The sequence below is a fragment of the Mobula hypostoma genome, chromosome 10 (genome assembly GCF_963921235.1).
Source record: "Mobula hypostoma chromosome 10, sMobHyp1.1, whole genome shotgun sequence".
Classification (NCBI taxonomy): domain Eukaryota; kingdom Metazoa; phylum Chordata; class Chondrichthyes; order Myliobatiformes; family Myliobatidae; genus Mobula; species Mobula hypostoma.
This window is the reverse complement of record NC_086106.1, coordinates 107,020,446-107,042,686: the sequence shown is the minus strand read 5'-3', so window position 1 is coordinate 107,042,686 and position 22,241 is coordinate 107,020,446. Positions and strand designations below refer to the sequence as shown.

General features: G+C 41.9%; 1 protein-coding gene across 5 annotated transcripts in view; it reads right to left on the bottom strand.

Annotated features, from left to right (window-relative positions):
* Positions 1-22,241, bottom strand: part of LOC134353098 (neuronal migration protein doublecortin-like) — a 184,110-nt gene that overhangs the window by 10,182 nt on the left and 151,687 nt on the right. For 4 of the 5 annotated variants that reach the window (XM_063060994.1, XM_063060996.1, XM_063060995.1 and 1 more), the window contains 3 exons: positions 21,197-21,235; positions 16,631-16,741; positions 3,015-3,121 (listed from right to left, as the gene is read on the bottom strand). In XM_063060994.1, coding sequence (XP_062917064.1) covers positions 3,015-3,121; positions 16,631-16,741; positions 21,197-21,235 — 257 coding nt within the window. The remainder of the gene's footprint in view (positions 1-3,014; positions 3,122-16,630; positions 16,742-21,196; positions 21,236-22,241) is intronic. The other variant, XM_063060998.1, reaches the window with a different exon arrangement.

The window sequence follows — 22,241 nt, the reverse complement described above, 5'->3', positions numbered from 1 at the left end:
TCAAATTAAAATGGACGAATCAGAGAGCAAGATTGTTGTAACATCCTTAAACTTATGTGGTCCAGAAGAACTGACAACTTTGAAAGGATAAGAACATTATATAATGTAACATTTGAGGTATTGTTCTACTGTTAAGACACCGTACAGTACAGCATGGTCTTGCTGCTGATGTTTCTTTCTTGGTTCAAGCACATCTAGTATACAACATAAATGTTATTCAGCAGTTTGGAAGAAGGATGCTAATATTAACTTTTCGACGGTCAGGTAGGTTGGTGTGGGCACGTGGCCAAGTGGTTAAGGCATTGGACTAGCGACCTGAAGGTCGTGAGTTCGAGCCCCAGCCGAGGCAACGTGTTGTGTCCTTGAGCAAGGTACTTAATCATACATTGCTCTGCGACGACACAGGTGCCAAGCTGTATGGGTCCTAATGCCCTTCCCTTGGACAACATCGTGGGGAGGGGAGACTTGCAGCACGGGCAACTGCTGGTCTTCCACACAACCTTGCCCAGGCCTGCGCCCTGGAGAGTGAAGACTTTCCAGGCGCAGATCCATGGTCTCGCAAGACTAACGGATGCCTTTACTTTACTTACAGTCAGGTAATCAGCAAGAAGTTATTGTCTTTGATTGTTCTTTGTAAAAATTTGCCTTTCCTTGATTGCTTTAACCCTCTTAAAAATTAGATATCGTGAGTGAGTGACTGCAGTTCATAATTCCAGCCCCTAAATTTGCTTTGTTACATGTCAACATTGCTTGAATTAACCGTAAGCGTCATTTTGGTGCGCTTGGATGGGGCGTGGCATGGCGTCATTTTGGTGCGCCTGGATGAGGCGAGGGGATGGCGTCATATAACAAATGGGGTGTAGGCTTTTTCTATTGAATTCCGGAGGTTTCTGAAAATTTCTGCAGCTAAGCGATACAACAGACTGTGAGCTACCAGGGAGAGCGAATTGAGTTGAGTGCGTTGAAGAGTTCACTACAGCAGCGGGAGATCCCAATATTTCTCCGTGTCTGAAAGATTGTGATAATTTGTGGCACCCAATGCATATTGAATATATGACTGTCACTTTGTATGATCCATACTTGGATTTCTGGAGTATTCTGTGGCGACCACTTTTTGTTAATCCATACATGGATTCGGATGTGTTACGTGGCGACCACTTGTGTTAAGGAATATTCCGTGACTGTCACCTTGTGATATCCCTATGTGGGTTTTGGAACTTAGGCGTCACTTTGTTATCCCTGCGTGGACTCTAGTACGACCACTCAACTTCTGGAATCATCTATGATTCATAGACACCTGTACCTGTTCCCGTGGATTCCGGAACCTTCTGGATTGCCATCCTAGGACTCTGTTTGAGTGAGACTTGGGAAGAACTGTTTCCAGAACCCACAGTTTGTGAACTAAGATGCATTGCACTGTTAATTTTTGGTTAGGGGAGCAATTGTTTTAATTGTCTATATTTTTGTGTAAGTATTAAAAATATATTTGTTTAACATTAAAATCTGTGCCTGTGGTCTATTGCTGCTGGCACGTAACAACTTTCCAAGAATCTTAATTTTTAAATGAATTAGAGGATTTGGAAATTTGTTTCCTTAAATAGCTTTCATCAAAGAAAAGTGTGAAATAGTTCCCTCCTACGTACGTTCTGAGGTCTGAGTGTATTTATTTCTATGTCCTGACACTGAGTAACTTAACAAGATTACAGGACTAGGGAAAAAATATTTTTTTAAATGGTCACTAGGTGTTAACCAATTTTGAGGTAGAAATTTGGTCATTTCTTGTGTGCTTATAACAGATTAACAGTTAAAAATACCGAATATCATTATATATCGATATACAATCAGAGACCACTTTATTAGGTACACCTACATATCCCTCATTGACGTAAATATCTAATCAGCCAATCACGTGGCAGCAACTCAATGTACAAAAACATGCAGACATGGTCAAGAGGGTAATTTGTTCAGATCAAACATCAGAACGGGGAAGAAATTTGATCTAAGTGACCATGGAATCATTGTTGGGTGCCAGATGGGGTGATTTGAGTATCTCAAAATCTGCTGATCTGGGATTTTTCATGAACAACAGTCTCTAGTGTTTACAGAGAATGATACAAAAGGTACAAATAACATCCAGTGAGTGACAGTTCTGTGGGTGAAAACAATTTGTTAATGAGAGAGGTCAGCGGAGAACAGCCTGATTGGTTCAAGCTGACAGGAAGGTGACAGTAACTCAAATAACCAGGCTTAACAACAGAAGACCATCTCTGAATGCAGAACCTGTTGAACCTTGAAGCAGCAGGAGGTACCTAATAAAGTGGCCACTGAGTGCAAAGGCAGAGATCAAGTGGGTACCCAGAGACTGTTCCCCCAGAGCGGAAATGGCTAGTTCAAGGGGCATAATTATAAAAGTGATTGGAGTACATTATAACAGAGGATGGTAGAGGTAAGTTCCTTATAGAGGGAGTTGAGTACAAAGAATGCCCTGCCGGATGCAGATACATCAGGTGGATTGAAGAAACTCTTAGATAAGCACATGGATGATAGAAAATGGAGGGCTATGAAGGAAGAAGGGCTAGACTGATTTTAGAGTAGGTTCAGGTCAGCATAACATCATGAGCCAAAGGGCCTGAAATGTGCTGTAACGTTCTATGTTCTATGTTTTATGTTCCTTTCCCAGAGATCTGTGTATTTCAAGACTAAAACAGAAAGATACCTTGTGTTGAAAAAGGACTCCTTTTATTTTATTATTCTGCTTAATGATACAACGAGCCCGTGCTGCCCGGTTACACGTGTGTGACCAATTTATCTACAAACCCATATGCCTTTGGAATGTGGGAGGAAACAAGAGCACCCGGAGGAAACCCACACAACCATGCAAACTCTTTAATGGTGTAACTGAACCTGGGTCACTGGCACTGTAACAGCGCTCTGCTAACCAGTATGCTATTGTGCCGCCTTTTTCGATAGCTCAAAAAGGAAAAGATAAAATGGGGTAAATCTTGTCAGCTAACCTTGTGCTTGCGAAGGCATCCTGGGCTGGTTGGTGTAGAAATGGGTGTCGAGACTGGAGACTTGTTCGACCTTGGGGTGGAGAGCTGGCTGCTCGAGGTCCCATTGGCTGAAAGAACAGACAACAAACAAGTTGTAGAGTCCTAATCATGTGATCATTGTAAAGCCATTTTGGAACAGAACTCAAAGTCATTTCTTAATCATTACTGCCTTCTCCGATAGGATAAGCGATGGGTACTAGGAATGCATTGGCCAGGGGTGAGAGGGGCAAATACCAGAGTTATTATGAGGCTCTTAGATAGGAACATTAATATGCAAAGATTAGAGCGACATAGATGCTGTAGGCAGAAGTGACTAGTTTAATTAGGCATTTAATAACTAGTTAAATTAGTTTGGCACAACATCATGTGCCTAAGGGCCAGTTCATGCACTGGTACTGTACTATGTTGCATCTTTATTGTGCTTCTCGGGGAACATGAACTTACCAGGTGGAACGTGAGCATAAGTTACTGACAATGAAATGGTGACACTTCCTCCCTCTGCAGATGCTGCCTGATTTGCCAGCATTCTCTGTTTTTATTCAATATTTCCAGCACCTGTAACTCTGTGCTTTCTCTCACATTTCTTACAACATAGAAATTTGTTTGTCCATCTGTGCCACTCAGAGCATTCCCATTAGTTCCATTTCCTTGTGTTTGCCCCGCAATCAATTTTCTCCCACATATCAGCTCCCAAAATCTCCTGCCACTCACCGATACCAGGCGTAATATACACTGTGCAATTAACATATCAACCTGCATTTTTTGGAGATGTAGAGAGAAACTTGAACGGCTAGGGACAATCCCAGGGAAAACTTGCAAATTCCTCACACATGCCACCAGAAATAAAGATTGAATCCAGGTCACTGGAACAGCGTAGCACCTGGCTTATCATGGAATTATTCCCAATCTAACGATGCTCCCCTCTACCCACACCTATGTTCTGAATAAATGGGATACTTTGGTACATAACTTCCTCAAAGTTCAAAGTTAAAAATACATACACAATATCAAAATACACATCTTTCACCATATATGACCCTGAGATACTTTTTCTCACAGGCAGAGACAATAAATCCATACTAGAATCAATGAAACTTGGGCAAAAAAGAACATGTCAAGAGTGCGATTCGACCCCACGCCTCCAATTGGAGACCAAAACACCTGTTTTACTACAGATGGAGTATATTCCTTGTGTCTGGCGCCTTAGACCACTTGGCTATCCTGACAACTTAAAGGCTAGAAAATAATGTTTATATTCTCAACACGTTATATCACAAGAGGAGCCCATGAAATAGAAATCCATAAGGCGAGATCATTTTTCAACATAATGTAAATGTCAAATATTCCAAAGTACAGACCTAATTACAAGTACTACTTTACACATACAAATAAACATCCCATAAACATATACATGAACTGGGACTTTAACTTTCAATATAAACCCAGGCTGACACTGAGAGAAGCTCAGGATCATGTTACACCATGCAATTCACTTTCAGGCTGCTCTTTTTACTGAACTGTTTCACATCCTATTCTGGTGACATTTAAGGAGGACAATTCAGAGTTGTGTGAAATGCCTTCCTCATTTGAGACAAACCCAGGACAGCACCTGGAAGCTGAGCAAGATACGTCAAATCTGGAATGCTTTGGAAAGAGCACCTCCGCAAGAAGAAGAATTTTCCAGGAGTAGGAGGAGGAATCAAAGGAAAAAGACATTTGAGAAATACACCAGCACTTCTGCAAACTAATCAAATTCTGAAATTCTTCATTTCTTCCATTATGCACTATTAGCAGCATGACATTTCACATGAAACGGTAACAAGTTACATTTATAATGTCTATTGTAAAATTGAGCAGAGTATAATTAAGTAGCACTTAATGAAAACCATTTTTTACTTGGCAAAGCCATCAAAAGGTGATTGTACTCTGAGAGAACAATGCTGGAGATGGAGTTACATTCAGTGCAGGGAGATTGGAACTGAATTTTTAAATTAGTAACAGCTCCAGGATTGGCATCTATGGCAAAGCACATGTTCACACACCTACAATCAGGACTAATCCACCTCATGATCCAGGCTTGGAGGCCAACATTCAGCCTCAAGGGGGCTCAGAAGAGGGGGGATCAGGAAGAAAATGTACATTGCTGGAGGCTGGGATTAATCTTCCCCAGATCGCTGTGGAAATATTCTATATCTATTGGCATGTAGCAACCCAGGTAAAATGGCTTTGGCCATTTCATCCAAGTTTCTATCACATAGCTGTGCTTAACTCCCACAGCAACGTTCGTTAAGCTGGCAATGTCAGACAGTGAGGCCACCTGATGGTTGCAGTGAGTGTGGAGATGCCAAGTTACAGGAGTAGGTCAATGTTTTTCTTAATCCCACACTGACTGAAGTTAAGAGACTACATGCGGACAATGAGATGATAACTCATCCTGCATCAACTCTAATCTCTACCTGATCAGAAAGTTCTTAAGGCATCCACTGATAAAACAAATAGAAGAAATGTACAACTAATTAAGCATCATAAGCACTTTCCTTTCCAATTACCTGAATGATGCAGCAATACAGAGTGACCCAGAGACTGCTTTATTGTTTATTTATTGAGACATAGTGCGGAATAGGCCCTTCGAGCCACGGCGCCCAGCAAACCTCCGATCTAATCCTACCCTAATCACCAGACAAGTTATAACGACCAAGTAACCTACCAACCGGTACGTCTGTGGACTGCGTGGGGAATCCAGAGCACCCGGAGGAAATGCACATGTTCACAGGGAGAACATATAAACTCCTTATAGGCAGTGGCGGGAACTGAACCTGGGTCACCTGTACTGTGAAACATTGCGCTAACTTATGCTTTCTACATGAAAATGTCACTGCATTTTCCTGTGCCATTGCTTAAAGTGCTCTGAAAAGTTCAGAACATTCGACAGAACACTGCTTCAGAAACAACAGGTATCATTGAAAAACTCTGGATGAATTTCTTGCAGCTGCCTGACAATGGTGGTCGCGATGGCCAATATTGCAGTCAGATAGGGTTAACTTGGACAGAAATGTGGAGACAACTGATTTGACTTTGATACAATTCACATCATTTCCTTGTCAATGAAGATTGATTGCATTAAATTAGTGAATAGTTCTGACAAATAAGCAATGTTATGCCTAATATTCTTGAATTGATTACTGAGTGAAGCATTCGAGTCTTCAAAGGACTTTATCTGTTTCAGAAAGTGTATGAAAGCGTCCCAGGCTGCTTCCTTTAGAGAACTATCTGACTTCTGTGTGCAACAGCAAGTGCTCAAACTGTCCATCATTCTCAATACAAAACTCTTGAAATAGTTGAGAATTGAGGGCATAGGACTTGATTTTAGTTACCTCTGTGATAACAATCATGGATTAATCACTATAGTCAATCACCTATTGTTTAAGTCCAATCTCAAGTTCTGCAATCAATAAAGGGGTAGGTTATGATGCCATCATAGTTCAGGAAAAAACTGACTCTGCCTGATGGTACATAAAGTGGGGCAGTGATAAACTCATTTGGGCCGTGGGCTAGAGAAATGCAGTCAAGACCACTCAAAAGGGCAGATTCTGAACTTTACATGATTGAACACATACCTTAATTAAGAGGAATTGCATCACTGAGTGTGGAAAGTGTACTAGCTAATACTACGTTGTAGTAGTGTATGGCAATAATGCGTAGTAGGCCAGGCCCGGAAAGAACATGATTCCTTCAGGCCAGATTTCCCATAACATGCCAAATACAGACGTGTTACATTGCTTTTCAACGACTATAACATTCTAAGAGAACAGTGGGTTAGCAAGAGACGAAGTGATGATGTGTTCATTGTAATCAATTATGTGGCACTGAGCGTCAATGCTTATAAGAAGTCATTCATTTCTTAAATTAACCCTGTAACCCTTCAACTGCTCCCTTTACTACCAAGCACCCCTCCCCCACCACCCCCTTTATCTTTACTGTCCTCTTAGAAACTCCCACCGCCCGCAGGGGTCCGATATGACCAACTTTGGTCAAGAGGTTCAGTTGTTATTCAAACCACATATCAGAACGGGGAAGAAATGTGACCTAAGTGACTTTGACCAGGGAATGACTGTCAGTGCAAGTCGGGGTGGTTTGGGTATCTCAGAAACTGCTGATCTCCTGGGATTTTCACACACAAGTCTCTAGAAATCACAGAGAATTGTGCAAAAAATAAAATACATCCAGTAAGCGGCAGCTCTGTGAGCAAAAACACTATGTTAATGAGAGGTCAGGGATGAATGGCCAGACTGTGTCAATGAGAGAGGTCAGGGATGAGTGGCCAGACTGTGTCAATGAGAGAGGTCAGGGATGAATGGCCCCACTGGTTCAAGCTGACAAGAAGGTGACAGTAACCCAAATAACTACATGTTACAACTGCGGTGTTCAGAAGAGCATCTCTAACCTTGAAATGGATGTGCTACAGCAGCAGAAGACTACAAAATAAAGTGGCTAATGTGTGGGTAACCAGATAAATAGATGGTCAGGAATGGCAAGAGAGTTCCCTTAGAAATTGAAAAGCAATCATTTCCATGATGCAGTCACGAGAAAGGCATGCCAGTGGCTACATTTCATTAGGAGTTTATGGAAATTTGGTATGTCACCAAAGAGTCGAGCAAATTTCTACAGATGTACAGTGGATAATTTTCTGACCAGTCTCAGCACCACCTGGCTTGGAAGACCCAGCTCACAGGATTGAAAGGAGCTGCAGAGGGTTGTAAAGTCAGCCAGCTCTATAATAGACACAACCCTCCTACCATTGAGGACATGAAGAAACAAGTAAGCGCCATCTGTCATCAAGAACCATCACCATCTGGGCATGCCCTCTTCTTGCTATTACCATCAGGAAGGTGTTACAGAAACTTGAAAACCCACACTCAATATTTTAAGAACAACTTCTTTCCCTCCATCATCAGATTTCTGATTGGTTATTTATTTCTTTTCTGTAACTTATAAGAATTTTTAAAGTCTTGCATTGGACCGCTCTCTCTCTCTCTCTTCGGTTGTCCATCGAAATCCGATGAGGACGTCCACTCCTTTAACGGTGAGATCTTTGATGACTATACAGTCTGTTGCAGGTGGGACTATGTGGTAGTGGTGGCAACCATGGCTGGATTTCTCTTGGCTCTCTTCTGGTTGTTCTGTCCATCTCCAGAATACGACCTCCGTCCCTACACAGTTGCCGCCATGTGCTACGGTCAGCAGCAACCTCCTCCAGGTCCTCGGGTCTGATCTTGCACTTCCTTAAAGCATTCTTCATCTGATCCTTATAGCGCCTCTTCGGCCTTCCAGCTGAGCGTCGACCATGATGTAGCTGGCTGTATAACACTCTGTGGGGTAGCCGACATGGGGACATCCTTATCACATGTCCCAACCACTGCAGCTGATGCTGGCTGATCATGGCCTCAATACTTCTGCAGTTGGTCTTTACAAGTATTTCAGTGTGAGGCACCCGCTCACACCAGGTAATTCCCAGGATGCGCTGGAGGCAGCTTATTTGGGAGCACTCCAAGGACTTGATGTGTAACAGCTGTAGGTTGCCCAAGCTTTACAGCTATAAAGGAGAGTGGTGACACAGACTGCTTGGTATACGGCGACCTTTGTGGAGGGACAAAGGCTCCTGATCTGAAAGACTCTACGCTGAAGTCTCCCAAAGGTAGCTGATGCCTGTTTAATGCGGCTCTGGATGTTGTTGTCAATGCCACTAACCTCAGAGAGAATGATCCCCAGATATTTGAAACATGGCACTACTGACAGCTTTTCATCACCAACAGTGAAAGCAGGTAGAGTGGGTGGAACACTGGTAATCCATTGGTAAACCACTTCTGTCTTGGTGGTATTGACAGTCAGCCCCATCCTGCTGTACGCTCTCACCGCCACAGCAAGGACAATCTGAAGATCCTCCGGAGTATGGGCCACAAGAGCACAGTCGTCTGCATACTGCAGCTCCAGGACCTGCTCTCCACGGAGTTTGGTGGTTGCGTGGAGCCTCCTGATGTCAAAGAGGTTGCCATCTAATCTGACGTCCACTGCCACACTGCTGCTGTCTTTGATCTTGTTGTGGAGAAGCTTGGTAACACACAAGAGGAAGATATTAAAGAGCACTGCTGCTAGCACACACCCCTGCCTCACCCCTGTGCGTACAAGGAAGGGCTCGGACTCTTGTCCTCCTATGGTCACCCAAGCAGTCATCCCATCGTGGAACTGGCGGAGGATGTTAACAAATTTATTGGGACAGCCAGACCTGAGGAGGACATCCCATAAGAGCTCTCTTTGCACAGTGTTGAATGCTTTGGAGCGGTTGACAAAGGCCATAAACAGGTCCTGATGTTGCTCCTGGCACTTTTCCTGCAGCTGCCGGGCTGTAAAGATCATGTCGATCGCGCTCCTGTTCTTCCTAGATCCACACTGCGATTCAGGCAGCATTGACTCGGTGATGTTGCTGATGAGTCTCTGAAGCATCACCTTAACCAGGACCTTTTCAGCAACAGAAAGGAGTGATATGCCCCTACTATTGCCGCAGATGGCCTTGTCACCCTTGTTCTTATAAATGACAACGATGTTTGCATTTCTCCATTGCTGTGGGATGTTCTCATCAGTCCAGGCCTTGGTGACGTACTGGTAGAGGGTGCACAGACACATGTACCCTCCATTCTTCAGTAACTCAGCAGGGATATTGTCAGTGCCAGGGAACTTGTTGTTCTTAAGGGAATGGACAGCTGATAGAACCTCCTGGAAGGTTGGACCGCTACCTACAAAATAACATACATCGGTGATAACCAACCTGATTTGGATCCTGATTCTGATATTGATTTATGTGCAGTGATACTATATTAACAATGTCACATCCACTGACACTTCAAGCCCTTCAAACCAGCCATTCAATGTATGACATTCTGATTCTCTGCCACTGTAATTCAGCAGTGGAAGACGTGCAATAAAGGTTTGTTTTAGCTGGCCTTCATTGTAATACTGTGCCAGGAGGGTTATTTTATTGAGAAATGTGCATTTTCTGGCTTGTGGACAAAATTGATACGTAGACATCTGTAAAGGTGGAATCTGTCAATACACTGAAGCAGCCGATACTTCAAAATTCCTGTTGAGGTGGGAGTTTCAGAATTTAGACTTCACAACAATGAAGGTACAGCACTGTTCATTTTGTAGATGGCACATACTGTAGCCACTGAGCACCACGGTGGAGGAAGTGAGAGCTTTGGGTGATGGATAGGGCGACAATAAACTGGACTGCTTTGTCCTAGATGATGTCGAGCTTCTTTCATCTTGATTCAATTGCATAATGGAGGTACATATGTGCAAATCTTTCCTTAATCACTTTAGGGAGACAAGAAACATTTATGTTGAACACTCCTGAAAGAGATTTAATAAAGTATGGTCCATAATAAAGTCACCCAGACCGAGCTACTTTTAGCAGGCAATTCCATCTCAGACATCTGGACATATGTGCCTTTCTGGAGTTCTGCTCTGCTGTTGAATTCACCACCAGGTGCAGGAGAAGGCCCAGATGCATTGCATTTACGCATAACCCACTCATGACACGCTAACCTTGTGGGAAAAGGTCAAAGATTTGCTTGGTATATTTTAATTGCTTTATAACAAAGACCACCCTAGGCAGGGCCTCAGAATCTGACATTTGAGGCCTGCTCAGCCTAACAGCTTCCTCCATTTTGTGGCACAGTTCCCACTCCCAGAGTCAGCTAGGTCAGCCCAATGTATACCATTCCCACTCCCAGTGTCAGCTAGGTCAGCCCACTGTACACCGTTCCCACTCCCAGTCAGCTAGGTCAACCCACTGTACACCGTTCCCACACCCAGTCAGCTAGGTCAGCCCACTGTACACCATTCTCACTCCCAGTGTCAGCTAGGTCAGCCCACTGTACACCGTTCCCACACCCAGTCAGCTAGGTCAGCCCACTGTACACCGTTCCCACTCCCAGTCAGCTAGGTCAGCCCACTGTACACCATTCCCACACCCAGTCAGCTAGGTCAGCCCACTGTACACCGTTCCCACTCCCAGTCAGCTAGGTCAGCCCACTGTACACCGTTCCCACTCCCAGTCAGCTAGGTCAACCCAATGTACACCATTCTCACTCCCAGAGTCAGCTAGGTCAGCCCACTGTACACCGTTCCCACACCCAGTCAGCTAGGTCAGCCCACTGTACACCATTCCCACTCCCAGTGTCAGATAGGTCAGCCCACTGTACACCGTTCCCACACCCAGTCAGCTAGGTCAGCCCACTGTACACCGTTCCCACTCCCAGTCAGCTAGGTCAGCCCACTATACACCGTTCCCACTCCCAGTCAGCTAGGTCAGCCCACTGTACACCGTTCCCACTCCCAGTCAGCTAGGTCAGTCCACTGTACACCGTTCCCACTCCCAGTGTCAGCTAGGTCAGCCCACTGTACACCGTTCCCACTCCCAGTCAGCTAGGTCAGCCCACTGTACACCATTCCCACTCCCAGTCAGCTAGGTCAACCCACTGTACACCGTTTCCACACCCAGTCAGCTAGGTCAGCCCACTGTACACTGTTCCCACTCCCAGTCAGCTAGGTCAGCCCACTGTACACCGTTCCCACTCCCAGAATCAGCTAGGTCAGCCCACTGTACACCGTTCCCACACCCAGTCAGCTAGGTCAGTCCACTGTACACCGTTCCCACACCCAGTCAGCTAGGTCAGTCCACTGTACACCATTCCCACTCCCAGTCAGCTAGGTCAACCCACTGTACACCGTTCCCACACCCAGTCAGCTAGGTCAGCCCACTGTACACCGTTCCCACACCCAGTCAGCTAGGTCAGCCCATGCATCCAGATCAATGAGGACAGGTAGACACTGCAAGAAGCAGACTGAAGCCAGAATCGTTCTGATAACCAGGCGGTATATTGACAGTGGCAGGAATGACCTTTGGTTAATTTTGGATGTTATGCCCTTGTTGACCTAAATTTTTTAGTCTGATGTATCATGCGCCCCATCAGTTTAACTTGTTTCCTCAGTCTTTATCTCAAAACTATTTAGTGCTGAAATTGGTGAGTATTATTCAATTAGGTGTAACTCTAAGCCAAAGAATGGTTCACTACGTGTTAGGGTGGATTACTAAGCTTGTAGATGACATGAGGTGGATGGTGTTGCGGATCGTTGAAGGTTGTCATAGATTACAACGGGGCATAGACAGGGCCCAGAGCTGGACAGAGAAGTGGCAAATGGAGTTCAAAACAGAAAAGTGTGTATTGATTCACTGGAAGGTGACTTGACGAAGACAGATGTTCTTCATGCCTATCAACAAGCCTGCCACTGAAAATATTATTTGCAATAAAACAATCCAATCTGGAAATCGAGCGCACTAAATGGGAGGTATAGTTTGCTGCTGTGACTGGCGATGCAGCTAGATTGAGTCCACATGAAGGAGTTTGGGCTGCAGGGGAAATGAGACTGATCGGACTGCTCTCAGAACTGCCACAGAATCAATGGCCTTCTACATTGTGAGAAAATGTGCGACCCAGGACCATTGGGTAAGGGTCAGATGAGGAAAGAGGGCCAGCGTGAAGAAGTAAAGAGATAAGTTGCCTAGGTGAAGGTGGTGGTTGTGTCGGAGTGTAGCCTTAATCAATGATGGGCAGAAGAAACAGGATAGTGGTCATATGTGTGACCACTGGAGATTACATTCACACCGCTTAGTGGGATTAGAAGAAGCATGATGATATTGCATCCCCCTTCCCCCCACCTCCACCTCATTGCCTGCTCTAAACGGAGCCCGGTGCAGGGAATGACATCATTGTACACACAGCTAAAGATTTGGTGTCGCAAGGGTGATTCACGTCAGGAAGTGCCTGGTTAAATTTCCAGGGTGACGGCAGACAACCTGGAAATGGTTGTATTGTGTTTCACTGGGGAGTAGGGGGTGGGTGGGGGGGGGGGAGTCAATTTTCAATTGCATAACATTAAAAAAACGTAGGCAATTTGAAATCAAATTTCGAGCTATCCTGTTTCATTGAGGTAAAATGTAATTAAAAATCAGTGGTAAGCCACACTTTACAGCAAGAAGCCGTAGCAAGCATAAAAATTGGAACAGACATGACTGAAGAACATCTGCTGGCATTGAACATTTCCTCTGCTAATGACTCTTGGGAACAGCGTCTGCTTCTGCAAGGAGACTGACAACCTCTTATCAGGTTTGAAATTGCTGCTAGTTCATGCATAAGGCAATCTCTTTGTCTTTAAATCTTTCACTGTCAGAGCATAAAATTATAGTTCAGCATCTGTCATTCACCAATCAGAATCATGGGCTTCCAAGGTCAAAGCCAATTAAAAGGTGGCTAGAGCCAGGACATCTCCTGCGGCCGCATCCAGGTTTCCTGTGCAAAGCCTATGATTTGATTTAACAGGCGGTGCTGAGTGCTTATTCTCGGGCCAGTAGTTATGTTGCTGCAAAGAATCAAATGCCAACTAATTAGGAAATGCAATAACAGTGGAGGTTACACATATGTGTTATTTTGAACCTTTAGAAACCCTCAGTCGTTAATTACACATTTTCAATGACTTTTACTACTCTGATGTAAATTTACATTCAAGGAGAGTTGGACAAAACTACCAATATTTAATTAAATCCATCCATGAAGCATGAAAATATGTTTGTGACTTTGCTCCAGCAGTCTGCATCACTCGGTATGAAACTCCTGGAATAATCTGACTGCCTCCATTAAGAATTGACGTTCTGTTATAATTGTACTGTTAGTTCAGTTGTGTTTCAGTCAACAGGGGAACAGCAACACCATTTGTTTTGACTTGTAAATGTTTATAGATAATAATGCATGCTTTAAGATGCAACCACTTTCTTAAAAAAGTCTTCCGAGTGAAAGGAAAGCCAAACTATACAATCAAATAAAGGTGTGGTCCATTTGACCAGTGAGGGTGAGTGTGATTTGCCCTGTGACAGTACTGCAAACTGTAGAAGGACAGGTATTTTCCTCACTTTGATCCCAGGGAAGGGAGAGTTTAAATAATGGGATACTATACAAACAAGAAGCTGTAGGCAACACACACACAACACTGCAGGAAGTGCTGGAAGGTCCATTGAAGGGTCTCAGCCCGAAACATTGACTGTTTATTCCTCTCCATCGATACTGCGTCCCTCCATCATTTTGTGTGTGTAGCTCCGGATTTCAAACACCTACAGAATCTGTTGTGTTCATGAGAACCCTTCAGAAGGAATGTGATTAACTCTTGAGTAACCAATGTGGACTAAAAATTACTCAGCATGCTTTGGGACCATTTTATCTTTTATACAGCACCATTTCACAAAACAAAAAACTGTGCAAAAAATTTCCTTTTGTTCACAACTAATATTAACCCAATGACCCAACCAACTTTTCTGCAGAGTATGGCTGCCATGGAATTTCAGCCTAACGGCGCCTTTGAATGTGAAGAAAACAATTTTCTGTGAAACTGATGTTACAGGTTTAATTGGACCAACTGGATTAAGAAGAAGGACATAAGGAAAAAGCTGGACATAGAAGGGTTGATCACAAAGGGAGGGGTTTGCATAAAATACTTATTTTGCATATTGGGAGCAATTAGTTAGCGGCAAAGTTGAGGTAACCAGAATGATAAAAAAGATGAAGGTAAGCCACTAGACTAGAGCTCAGTTTCTTTAATTAAGGTTTGTAATGAAATATGTTATTTACTTAATGTTTTAATGTATGGCTTTGTGTGGGATGGAAAGAAAGTGCACAATGCACTCTTGATCACCATACATTACAACTGTTAGAAATGGGACTTAAAATCAGTATTGACAGTTCTAGGACAGCATTAGAACAGGATCCACTGTAGGCCTTGAGCCCAGTAGACCATTCTTGTTTAGGAGATTTAAGCACATTCTTAAGGCGACATTTCATTGCTGAGAGAGCACAGCATTGTTGGGGTTAATGCATTTTGGATGAGATATTAAAATCCTGTCTGCTAACTCATTTCAATAATCCCATCACCATCCTCCTGACCTCAGCTACAGATTATCGGTGATGAAGTATCATATTATTCCTCACAGGGCCTTACTGCCTGCATACAGTATCGTGTGCTGCGTCATATTACACAGAGACTACACATCAAGAAGTATTTCAATAGCTTTACAGTGCTACAACCTGAGGTCACCAAAGTCTACACTGCCTCAAAATTCAATTATGCAATATTAATTTTCTTAGTACTATCTAATTAATGATTTTTTTTCCTAGAGTGACCATGACCAAGTCTGGATCACTCAGAAAATTTGACTAGGCATCATCCCTGTGATTCAATACAATTCCTCTGTCTTTTTGGAACACTGTGGGACAGAATGAATCACACTGTCTTGGGGCACCTGTTCTGGTGTAAAACTGGGACCACTGGGATGGTATGGGAGGCATAGAAGGTAGGATACTTACCTACAATGGAAGCATCAATACCCCCTTGACCAACACTGCAACCAATCCCAAAATCTGAGCATTCTATTCACGCTCCATCTGAAACCATAATCTCCTTGATCTGCTACAGTTTCCAATCTTCCACCTAATTCACTGAGCATCTAAACCCTCTGAAAAAATCCCTACCCCATTCCTATGAACCACAAGTTCAAGAAGACGGATCTCACCTCCTAAGTGCAGACTTGAAAAACCAGTTGTTTCAGCTTCATCTTGCTTTACCCACTCAATTGATATGTTCAGTAACCAATGCCAACCTGAGCTCAGGTGCAACGGCACCCTGCCTGTGTGGCATTCTAGCGCACCTTCAGGAATGGACTGGACACAGAAACTTCCAAGTCTCTCAAGTATTATTTTTTCCTTCATACTTACCTCTTCTCTTTTGTGCAAGGATTCCAAGGCAGGTAAGTCTGCCCAGTGTACAGAAGGGTTAAATCCACAGTGAAAACTAAATACTCATTGTTTGATAGCACTAAGATAGATTTTGTCAATTGTAGGAAGATTACAAGGGTAAAATAATCCTTAAATATTCCCAGACTTTAGTCAACATGACAGAGAGTCCACTTGCTATTACTTTGGCCAAGTACTTTTTAAAAAATGGTTCTGGCATGGGCTTTATTATTAAAGTATACATTCTCTTCTAAGGATTGTAATTTGTTAAATAATTTTTCAACCTATTGTGATAGACACTGCAAAGTAGGGAACACCAGCTCCATCTATAGTGAATTGAGATGGTTAATTCTCTACCAAAGCTCTGCCCAACTTCAAGGTTATGCTCATACATTTTTGCTTAATACTTATATACTGTGTGTTACTCAGCAAGACATGTCTATAGAACCCTTGTAGAACCATATAAGTAATTACAGCATGGATTTTTTCAATTATATATAATAATATTTACAAAGAATATATTTTCCTGAATTATATTTGAATAATTATGATATTTTTCACATTGTAATTGGTCCCTGTGGAGGGAATTGTGATCCACATATTTAAAATTAGAATAAAAAGTCAATTAGCAGTTTTTTCTTGCACGCTGTGGTTGCCGAAATACTAACAAGTTCCACTTACCAGAATCAGCAGGAGACTTACTACGACGTGAAGTTCCAGAGCTCTTGCCTGTAGACCTTTGTGTGGCATTAACAGATTTACCCCCGGGATTTGTCTTCACCACACGGCATTCTAAGTTAAAATAGAAAAGAGTAACAGTTTACATTAAATGGGCACAAATAATGATAACTGTACTGTAGCATTAGAATGATCATTCCTATCTGACTCTCTGTCTACCTCCTCACATTTTCGGGGTTGTTCATTTTCATATTACGAGCGAGCCACTGGAAACGGGTGCATGTGGTGATCTTCCCATAATGCACTGTGAAGGTATGAGATTTGAGCAAAGGGGCATTTATCAACTGGATGTTTACAAAACTATATTTTTGTTTGTGCTAGAAACAATGCCACATCTGATGTGGTTACAGGCAACTGTCAGAAGGCCATTTGTTCAGACTAGGTAGATGCCATGAACACAAAAGTAATGGGTAACTAATCTTCCAATGGCCTTGTCATTGCCATATATGTTCCATGATTTGTAGTTCAGAGAACAATTTTTAATCCCAAGCCCCTGTGAATGAAGGACTTGTTCTGACTTTACTAAATGGAAGGAAGATTTAGAAGCTTATGTTTTTTTTCTCAGTGTTGGTGAATGGAAGTCCATACAGATCTTCAAACAGTCTACAGGTACCGTCTTCTGAAATGTGTATGTTCAACCTGAATGTGTTGTTCTATTTTACTTAATAGTCAACTTATATGAGACAAAATCTTTTGTATAGCTGTGAAATAAAAGAATTCTGAAGTGGTGGATGTGGGTTCAATAAGGGAAGTTAGGATGGTACGCGGATGGGAGGGATATGGAGGCCTATGGTTCAGGTGCGGGTCAATGGGACAGGGCAGAATAGTATTTTGCCATGGACTAAATGGGCAAAGGGCCTGTTTCTGTGCTGTAGTGCTCTCTGACTCTATTATTGCTCAGAAGATAGTATGATACAACTATCTCTAAAAATATTTTCAAACCCCTTACCAAAACCTACGAGCTAAACAGCAATATCATGCTGGGAAAAAAAAACTTTCACATTCTGACAATAATTTATTCTGGATATAATTAACCTTACTTTCAATATTAAGCTTTGGTTCTCATATTCAGCCATGCAAACACTGATGATTTCTTTTATTAGTCGGTCTGTTGCTTTTTTAGGCTGAAATGTCAGGCTGCTCATGTCATTGTTACAGTCCTAGTCATCTTGCTTACATTGCACTCGGCTGTCCCAGCAATCACAAAAGCTGCTCGTTTCTGTGATAATATTGAAGAGCAGCTTGAACAGCCCACCAGGTCTGTGCTGTCCTTATCCTCTACTTGAGTCTGTCCGCCCTACTTCACCGAATTTTATCAAATTTGACATCAATTCCTGTTTTCCTTCTTTACCCTCATCTTAAATGCTCTCTTATGTCCTCAACTAGAATACCAGTCCTATCATTCTAAGGCTAGCAAATTTCTCCTGAATTCACGATGATAATTCCAGGAGCTACTTTAAGAGAAAATTCCTAGCTCACTCAACCTATTCTCATAAGACATGCTCTCTAATCCAGGCAGCATCCTGGTAAATCTCCTCCGTACCTTGTCTAAATTCTGCACATGCTTCTTCTAATAAAAGGCACCAGAAATGAACACAATATTTGAAGTGTGGTCTCACATAGAGTTGCAACATTACCTCACAATATAGGATTAGTGTAACTAGGTGGTTGATGGTTGGCATTGACTCAATGGGCCATTAGGCCTAATTCTATGCTGTATCCCTCTAAAACTCTGATCCTAAAATTTCAGGTAAGGGTATCTTCATCAGAAAGATTGTGATGGTTCAAGATGCTTCACGTTACTATTTTTGGAAAGGATGTACGGGATCCTGAAGACCTACACTCAATGTTTTAAGAAGGGATTTCTCCTCTTCCCCAAGAGATTTCTGAGTGGTACTTGCATCCATGAACTCTACCACATTATTCATCTTTTGCACTGGTTATTTATTTTTGTAACTTAAAGCAATTTTTATGTTTTGTGCTGCATTGGTGCCACAAAACAGCAAATTTCTTGACAAATGTCATGCCTTCTCAATGCAATTGGGGATGGTTAATAAATTCTGACACTTCCAACAATGCTTTTAACCAATTAAGAGAAACTGGATAGATAAACAGAAAGGAAAAGAAAATAAATAAGATAGTTTAATGAGCCTTTTCCTACTAAATGCATGCAACTATCATTAATTCTGACCACCTTACCTGTTAAGACGTCCCACAATCCATAAAGCAAAGTACCTTGCCATAAAACCATAAGACATTCAGCAGGAATGGAATTAGGCCATTTGGCCCATCTTGTCTACTGTACTCTTCCACCATGGCTGATTTATTATCCCTCGCAATTCCATTCTCTCGCCTTGTCCCTGTAACTGTTGACATCCTTACAAATCAAGAGCCTATCAACCATTGCTTTAAATATACCCAGTGATTTGGCCTCCACAGCCATCTATGGCAATGAATTCCACAAATCACCACACTCCGGCTAAAAGAAATCCTCCTCATCTCTGTTCTAAAGGGACGTCCCTCTATTCTGAGGCTGTGTCCTCTGGTTCTAGACTCCCCCACAATAGGAAACATCCTCTCCACTTCCTCTCTATCTGTGTCCTCTGGTCCTAGACTCACCCACAATAGGAAACATCCTCTCCAATTCCACTCTATCTAGGCCTTTCAATATTCGATACGTTACAATAAGATCCCCCCTCCTCTAATTCTTCTAAATTCTAGCGAGTACAGGTCCAGAGCCATCAAATGCCCCTTATAGGTTTACTCTTTCATCTAGAGTCATTCTCGTGAACCCTCTCTAATTCCAACACAGCTTTTCTTAGATAAGGAGCCCAAAACTGCTCACAATGCATTTGAGGAGAGATTGGCTCATCTGTTTTTCATTAGATTAAACCAGGACCTCTCTCTTGGACATTCTTCAGAGCAGTAAAATGGACACTTCACTAAAGGATGCATGAAAGCAAGGGTACTTTTATGTGATTTCTCTACTAAAGGACAGCCAGGGACTATATATATGGTACCAGGATATGTACCACAGTCAGAGGTTGCTTTAGTAAGAGGCTGCTGCATACCTCAGTGTTCCTTACAAAATGGATCAGTGCAGAGTAGCTGTACTAACAGAGGAACTAAGTGACTGCTAGTTTGAAATAAAACTGTCTGACCTTGATATGAACTAGATTTTCTAATCAGTGGAATATTACTGGCAAATCATCAGAAAGCAGCATTTTGAAGTATTTGGTTGCTAGTGCACGAAGCTCAGACAACCTGTTTGAGAGATTTTTGCCCGAGGCTGATAAACTGCATTGAAGTTTGTGTCTAATTGTATTATAGATAAAAATGTATAAAGTCGCAGTGAAATATATTGAATGCAAATGTCCCTTTCAGTTTGATGACATGTGCTATGGCTAGAAGAAGGGAAGGTATTTATTTTTTTATTTAGAGGCAAAGCATAGTAACAGGCCCTTCGGCCTGACAAGCCTGTGCTACCTCTTTGACCAAATAGCTACTAACTCACTCATACATCTTTGGAATGTAGGAGGAAACCAACACAGTCACAGAGAGAATGTACAAACTCCTCACAGAGTGTGATAGAACTGAACCTCAATCGGTCGCTGGCACTGTGATTGTGTTATGCTAATTGCTTTGTTACTGTGCCCCCTTTCCAAGATCTGATGGCTAAGTTAGACTTGAGTGCGCAACTACTGTATTAAATTTGCAGAAATGTAACTATGTAACTTCAGTGCATAGTAACATGCAAGTTGTAATTTTTAATAATGTTTACCAGATTTTTCAGTTTTACCAAATGTTGTATATGATAACACCTCTTTCTAATCTTTAAGCTAAAAGTTATTCAGTCTTATCTGCTTCTTAATACATTCCAAAATGGCATGGCAAGTCAGGCAATGCATTCAGAGTCCTCAAGCTAAGTCAAGAAATAGGAGTCTGGGCACAATCTTACAGAGCTAGTTCCTGGTCCAAGAGGCATGAACTGTGTCTAGACTTGGTATATGATTAAACAAGAACTGAAGAGAAAGTGATGTGTTGCATATTCAATCAAAGAAGTTAATATAAAGGGAAAAGGAAAGCAAACAAAAATCAAAGAAAGACAGAATCCAAATTCAAATATCGACCAGAGGTGACAGCAGCATTTGACAGAAAGGCATTTTGAAGAACCACTAATAAAAGGACATAAATAATTGAATTTTAAAAGGGGAGGCTGGTCAAATGTAAATCTGCAAGATAAAAAAGTAACTGGGACCTTCAAAAGATATAGTTAACAGTTAATCAATGAGACTGGGCAAAAACTGAACATTAACAGAAAGAGTAAAGCTCTCAGATTATCGAGTCGTTTGAAAACGAACTGTACAGAAGGTTGTTGGCTAAATCACTTCTGCAGTCAGTTTTATTAGAATGCCTATTCAGTTACTAACTTTTCTGCACAAATCCATCCCCCAATATTGCAAACATTTCTGCTGCTGAAAATTTTTCACCAGTGAATCCTTTACTTACCAACATCAAAACCTCCCATCGTCCGACTTCTGTGCACCTCTTGGAGAGTAAAAAGTTTTAATCAGAGAGTTAAAACACCTAGCAAACTCTGAACCATTTCCTCAAGATTATTTTATTATTTCCTCCTAGGGGATATTTCTGTCTCAACTATGTTCTGATAATCTCGGTTTCAATCTTTTATCGCCTCATAAGTAAAATATTATTTTACCTCACATATTTAATAACATTTTAAACATTATGTCACCTTTAATCCAGTTTAAGATAAAGATCTCTCCACAAGCAATATTCTGTATAAATATTTTTTACTAGGACTTTGCATTCCTGAAACTTAATGACACATTTATAGACATGGAAATCAGTTAAGCAAATGGCATTATCCCTATAAAACGAGTTTGAACAACTGTGAAGTTCCCAAAATTGTGGATCCAACAGTATTTAAGACTCACAATACGCTGCTCCATATGCCTAAGTCCTGAGCAATATGTAACTATTAGATGGCATTGTACCTGTAGTCATCACTAATGCAATAGAAAAGCAGCACACCAGTGATTCTGGTAGACCCTGCTACTATTTTCCAATTACTGAAGCATTAAGTGCTCTTTGAGCATATTTGAGAGCAGATTTTTACATCTAATCAAGTCACTGATAGAATTGATTTAAATTCCCTGGATTAATATGTTTTGTGCAGAAATGGCTGAACTGACTTTCTAAACAGTTTAATTTTTATCATTTAAAATGAGAAAACTAAAGTACATAGGCAGACATTTAGAGAAAACATTTATCAACAGTAAAATACTGGCTGGTTTAGAAACAAATGTGCAGCAGTTAGAAGCTTTTAATTTGCAACATGTACTTCCGTCAGTCTCTCAGCTTCATCCATCCTCATTTCCTTGATGTTCCAAGTCAACAAGAATATTTTGGCTAAATACTGAGCTTATACATCATTTCCCACATATAATCATTCATTGTGCAAGGAAATTAATATTCATGGTCATGTACTTAATCCACACTGAGTGCCAGGGGGATCTGTCTACTAAATCCAAAC